The sequence below is a fragment of the Pelobates fuscus genome, chromosome 4 (assembly GCF_036172605.1).
Source record: "Pelobates fuscus isolate aPelFus1 chromosome 4, aPelFus1.pri, whole genome shotgun sequence".
In the NCBI taxonomy this organism is placed as follows: domain Eukaryota; kingdom Metazoa; phylum Chordata; class Amphibia; order Anura; family Pelobatidae; genus Pelobates; species Pelobates fuscus.
Genome location: NC_086320.1, coordinates 323,679,631 through 323,686,137, shown reverse-complemented (window position 1 = coordinate 323,686,137; position 6,507 = coordinate 323,679,631). Strand labels below are relative to the sequence as shown.

Sequence of the window (6,507 nt, the reverse complement as noted above, 5' to 3'; positions counted from 1 at the left end):
TATATAATAACATTATACAAATACACTGCTCAAAAAAATAAAGGGAACACTTAAACAACACAATGTAACTCCAAGTCAATCAAACTGTCGACTTCGGAAGCAACAAAGAATGACAGTCTACAACCCACACAAGTGCACATCAATGCGAGCTGTGGCAAGAAGGTTTGCTGTGTCTGTCAGCGTAGTGTCCAGAGCATAAAGGCGCTACCAGAAGACAGGCCAGTACATCAGGAGACGTGGAGGAGGCCGTAGGAGGGCAACAACCCAGCAGCAGGACCGCTACCTCCGCCTTTGTGCAAGGAGGAACAGGAGGAGCACTGCCAGAGCCCTGCAAAATGACCTCCAGTAGGCCACAAATGTGCATGTGTCTGCTCAAACGATCAGAAACAGACTCCATGAGGGTGGTATGAGTGCCCGACGTCCACAGGTGGGGATTGTGCTTACAGCCCAACACCGTGCAGGACGTTTGGCATTTGCCAGAGAACACCAAGATTGGCAAACTCGCCACTGGCGCCCTGTGCTCTTCACAGATGAAAGAAGGTTCACACTGAGCACATGTGACAGACATGACAGAGTCTGGAGACGCCGTGGAGAACGTTTTGCTGCCTGCAACATCCTCCAGCATGACCGGTTTGGCAGTGGGTCAGTAATTGTGTGGGGTGGCATTTCTTTGGGGGCCGCACAGCCCTCCATGTGCTCGCCAGAGGTAGCCTGACTGCCATTTGGTACCGAGATGAGATCCTCAGACCCCTTGTTAGACCATATGCTGGTGCGGTTGGCCCTGGGTTCCTCCTAATGCAAGACAATGCTAGACCTCATGTGGCTGGAGTGTGTCAGCAGTTCCTGCAAGGCGAAGGCATTGATGCTATTGACTGGTCCTTCCGTTCCCCAGACCTGAATCCAATTGAGCACATCTGGGACATCATGTCTCGCTCCATCCACCGTCACGTTGCACTACAGACTGTCCAGGAGTTGGCAGATGCTGTAGTCCAGGTCTGGGAGGAGATCCCTCAGGAGACCATCCGCCACCTCATCAGGAGCATGCACGGCGTTGTAGGGAGGTCATACAGGCACGTGGAGGCCACACACACTACTGAGCCTTATTTCGACTTGTTTTAAGGACATTACATCAAAGTTGGATCAGCCTGTAGTGTGTTTTTCCACTTTAATTTTGAGTGTGACTCCAAATCCAGACCTCCATGGGTTGAAAAACTTGATTTCCATTTTTTAATTTTTGTGTGAATTTGTTGTCAGCACATTTAACTATGCAAAGAACAAAGTATTTCAGAAGAATATTTTATTCATTTAGATCTAGGATGTGTTATTTTTGTGTTCCATTTATTTTTTGAGCAGTGTATATTCGGGCCCAGTACAAACCATTATCTGGAAATCTATTCATAAACAGGGCTATACATGGACAGGACAAAAGATCACACATTTAGGCTGGAAGAAAGGAGATTTACTCTAAGGCAAAGAAAAGTTTTTTTTTTACCTTAAGAACAATAAGGATGTGGAATTGACTGCCTGAAGAGGTGGTTTTATCAGAGTCCATAAAAATGTTTAAACAGCAATTGAATAAATACTTGCAAAAACACAATATACAGGGATATAATTTCTAATTAGTGGGGTAATAGCTGCTTGATCCAAGGAGATATCGGACTGCCATTTTGGGGTCAAGAAGGAATTTTTTCCTAGTTTGTCGCAAAATTGGAAGCGCTTCAGACTGGGTTTTTTGCCTTCTTTTGGATCAACAGCAAAAACATATTTGAGGAAGGCTGAACTTGATGGACCCAAGTCTCTCTTCAGCTATGTAGCTATGTAATACATGTTTGTATTCCTGACACTTAAGAGAAAAGTTAGTTACGCTGTGAAATTTTGGTAAAGATTTAAATAATGCATTTATCAACACTCCATTTCTGGTCTGGCGCTTACCTAAGTAAATTAGGCTGTGGCATTCCAGGATCAGCTCCTCTTTTAAATCCTAGAAGTAAAAAAAAAAAAAAAGAGATGAAAACCAAAAATCTTCGTAAAATATGCACATATGATCAATGTTTGCATTCATGTTTCTTATTATATACTCATACAAGTAGTACTTGCAAGGAACTCAAAGCATAAAATGATATCAAAAATAAAATATTACACATGCTAGTTTTTTTGTTTTTTTAATTCTTTATTTTTCTCAATCTGCAAATCTGCCAAAAATACGTTTTACATTTGTTGTCAGGTCACAAGTATGTAACAGGTCACAATTTGTATATTTCACAAGCGTTAGGCATGCAGAATGAGGATTTTTTGTTTTTTGTATGCACAAGTGATAACAAAAACATTAAGAAAGTAAGGGGTCTTCCAGGGCTGGAGTAAAGCACTTTTGCGGTGTTCATGAGGGGAGTAGTGCTCTATTGGAAGACTGACCCCCTCCGGCAATCTATGCTGCATTCTTGCATTAGTATACGTTGGTCTGGGTGGGGGGGGGAATTGTTCCGCTAAGGAGCATTATGAATGCATGATCAGAGTCGTGCCTATGTGTGAGTTCTTGTGGGGCACAAGGACCTGCTAGTTTAGGCGTCCTCGTTCGTATCTTGTTGAGTGGCAGACTACTACGTAGCATGCTTAGTAGGGGACCCTGGAAGGGATGGCTTAAGGGTGCCCCAGTGAGTAACACTAGGGTTATCTCTAGGCTAGTTGTGCTCATCAAGGGGTTTTATCACCTACTTGGGTAGTGTTGGGGGGGTTGCTATTGTTAACGCGGCTAGGACAATCATAGCTAGCCGTTAGCCAGGTAGAGCCCAACGGCCGTATCTGTGTATGGATAAGATAGGGTCCTCTTGTGATCGATGCACTTAGGGGAGCAGCGGTGGTTAACCGGACTGAAATACAAATTAATAACATCTAAGAAAACAAAGAAGAAAAACACACACACAAAAAAAAAAACAGATTAACTCCTGAGGCATCAGGTGATTTTGTGGATCGTAACCGGAGCCAGTTCGTTATGGTGGCAGGAGGGTGTTCTGCAGGTGTCTCCTTTTCTCACACTGGATCTTGTGCGGATGTGGGCCGTTGAGTTTGGCGTGGGACGAACTCTGCTATCCCCGCTGGGTTCAGGTGAGAGAGTCCCGTAGTTCCTTTGCCTGTGTGGGTGGCGAGGCCCATTTTGAGCAGGAGGGCTTCCAGTTCTGGGTAGGTGTGTGCTCTATAGGCCACTTGGTGGGTGAACAAGATCGCCCTCGGTGTGCCCCAGCGGTATGGTACTCCTTTGTTGCGCAGCTGTTGTACAAGCGGTTGCAGGGTTTTCCTCCAGGTGAGGGTTGCGCGTGTGGGAACAGCGATAATGTAGACCCCTCAAAGGTTAAGGGGGTCTTCCCTCGTGCTGCATTTTGAAGCATGGCTTTGTCTTGTAAGGACTGGAACCTGATAATTAGATCTGCAGTGGCTTCCGGTGGTGCCTTTTTTGATTTAGGGAGACGAAACATCCCGTCAAGTCTCAGCAATTTTGTTTGTTTAGGCAGTAAGAGGACTGCGACCAGTCGCCTAACATAGTGTGGCAGGTCAGTGAGGGTGACCGAGTCCGGGATTCCACGGATTTTAGATTGTATTTCCTGCGTTGGTCTTCTATGTAGTCCAGCCTGTCGGCCGTTGCCAGTTGTTGCCTTTGTAGGTCCTCGATTTGTCTTTCGACCGAGGTGAGTCTGGTGTCGTGGGAGCTTGTGGAGGCTTCCAGGAGGACAATCTTGGCTGTTGCACCTTCAACTGCGTCTTTAAAGTAGGCCATGTCCGCAGCTATGTCCTAGCGCAGGTCTGCCAACATAGTTTTGAGCAGATCCGCCGTTACTGGTGCCCCGGCTGGTGTTTGTGCAGGAGAGGGTCCCGGTGGTAAGCCCAGTGCCGGACTCCTGTAGAGTCCCTCTCCGAGATCCGAGGGGGTTCCGTCTGAGGAATAGAAGGAGCCTTCTTCCTCCAGCGCCATCTTTTGCCATGCGGCCTGTTGCGCGGCTTGCTGTGTGTTGCGCAGAAGTTCCCCGATATCTCTGGCGTTTGGGCTTTTCCCGGATTTGTTTTTTTTGTGTTTTCTGCCCATCTTGTTCTCCTGCTAGGGATGCGAGGAATTGGTCAGTGTTACGTCCAATTTCCACCCGGAATTCGCTGTTTTTTGTTCTATTTGGTGCAGAGCTCCAAAGTGTGCGACCGTTCTGTTCCACAGCTAGCTCCGCCCCCCTACACATGATAGTTTTTATGTAGTCACATTCACAAGAAGTGACTTTTATGTTTGTCTACTACCCTCAGTCATTCATGCCAGTCGCGCTTACATGTGCTCCTTTTTTTTGCTGAAGTTAACTCTTACAATTTAACAATTTAATAATGTGCTTTTCTTTTTCTTCTAAGAAAATAAATAATAGTTTGCCACTGTCAATTGATTGTTCATTGACACTTGTTTGGTATCATTGTTAAATCATGCAGCTGACTATATGCAAACAAAATCCCAGTGGTACCAAAAAGAATGTGATGGTGTTTTTAGGGCAAAAAGTTGTAATACCAAATATTGATTTGATTTAGATTTTTCTTTATTGATAAAAGTAAACAATTAACATTTCTATTTTTTTTCTTACTTTACAGCATTTACACACAACTGTCTGAAACGTTTGTACTGTAGTGTACACTGGAGCTATACTCTTACACCCATTTAGAAATAAAGAGACCGGGATTTGTTTGGCTCTGAATGTTAAAGAGTGCTCTAGGCACCATAGCCTCTGCAGCTCATTGTAAAAGGTTATGATGGTACACGTCTACTGACCTTTCCTGCTTTTTTTTGTCAAACCTGTCCAGGTACTCCCTGTGCGGTCAAACCTGACATGGCAGGTGAGCTTACACTTAAATGTCCATTGGAGTGATACTAAAAACCTTCAGTTATTTAAACATGCATTGGGATATGGCATAGTGTGCAAGTAACTTTTTTTGTTGGGTTTTGTTGTATATGTTGGGGTTGATGTGTAATATAGTCATTGCTGCTGCCCAGGAGTAGTCCGAGTTTGAGCGCAGGACTTAATTTTATATGTTCATAAACATACGCACTACATAATATGGAAATGTTGCAATATCAGTGGAGCTGCAGACGGGGAGAGCTATGAATGCCAAATGAGTGCCCCATTTGTCTTGAACAAAGGAACCCTTACACAGAGAATGAGGATACAGCGCCAAGATTTTCAGTGCATCATAAATATCACAATAAGCAGTTGTGGTCATGATGTCTAGAATGCCCCTTTAATATGAATGAAAGTTATCCAGGTGTCTGGAATCTCCCTTTAATTCAAAACACAAATGAATGAATTATTCAGAAGTGCTGGGGAATAAACAGGTATTACCCTCAGACAAATTGAAACGCAAGTTAACCATCCAAGTGTCTTCTGAAACTAGACTCACGGTAATGAAAAGTGAAAACTTAACACAAAAGCAATCATGTGCAAAAAAAACACCAAACCCCATCCACTTCATGAAAAAGAAAAAAAGGTTATCTTTTGCTGCATTAATAGTAGGACAAGATAAAATGTAGTTTCTAAATAAATATACAAAAACATAGTATAAAAAAATATACCGGGTTACAGCAGACCTAAAATATAAAAAAACAAGAACAATAGTGTAATAATTACTTCGTATACCACTCACTAAACTATTCAGAAGTTGCTTTACTTTGTCGCACATTTGATTTTAAGTCTGTTGTATCCCTACCTACTTTATGTCGATCAAGACATGGGAAGGTTCTAACAAATTATGCATAAAACAAAACAAAAACCTATTAAAAAAACAACAAAAAAAACACCACAAACACTTAAAAACACCATTTACAGGTTCACTCATCTGACGGGTTTGCGGAATATGTGGTTGCAACCCCAAAAATTTTACAGGTTGCAATTTTCTGTGTAGTCTATCAATATTAACGAGATCCATTTAGATTTTACATATGGAATAAGAGTAAATAAATAAAAGTTCCTTGTATCCTCCTGTGTGTTGTTAGAATTGCTTACTTTTCCATAGGTGGTTCGGATTCCATTAGATAGAAGTATCTCTTCACTCTCTCCGGTTTGCGCACTGAATTGCCGGAGGACCGTGGTATGGGTACTCAGATGGTTCAAAAAAACAAAATGTTGTAAGGTGTTCGGTCTTTCCTCACTCCTACACGTTTTGTGAACTGTGCGCTCACTTCCTCAGAGAGTAGCAGATGAACACCACCTAAAGGGGGCTCCTTTTATATATATTTAGAAGTGCCCCAATACTATTCTCAATATCTCTAAAAACTTTCGAACAGTAAAAAGAGTATTGGCTCCATTATGTACATTCCAATGAGAGAGTTACCTTGTATACATACACATTCTAAAATATAGCCTTGGTTGTATACAGAAAAACTATCTGGTGCCGAGTTCTTAGAATGAATAAGAAGTCTATTTATGAAAGAGGAGATCGAATACCAAATGGAGTGGGATGAGGCTCTGGAACTCTGTTCCAAAACTTTCATAA

At 42.8% G+C, this 6,507-nt stretch overlaps 1 protein-coding gene across 1 annotated transcript in view; it reads right to left on the bottom strand.

Moving 5' to 3' along the window:
* The window catches only part of TOMM7 (translocase of outer mitochondrial membrane 7), a 29,590-nt gene that overhangs the window by 10,660 nt on the left and 12,423 nt on the right, over positions 1-6,507 (bottom strand). The window contains exon 2 of the mRNA XM_063450718.1: positions 1,933-1,981. Within this exon, the coding sequence (XP_063306788.1) occupies positions 1,933-1,981 (49 nt within the window). The remainder of the gene's footprint in view (positions 1-1,932; positions 1,982-6,507) is intronic.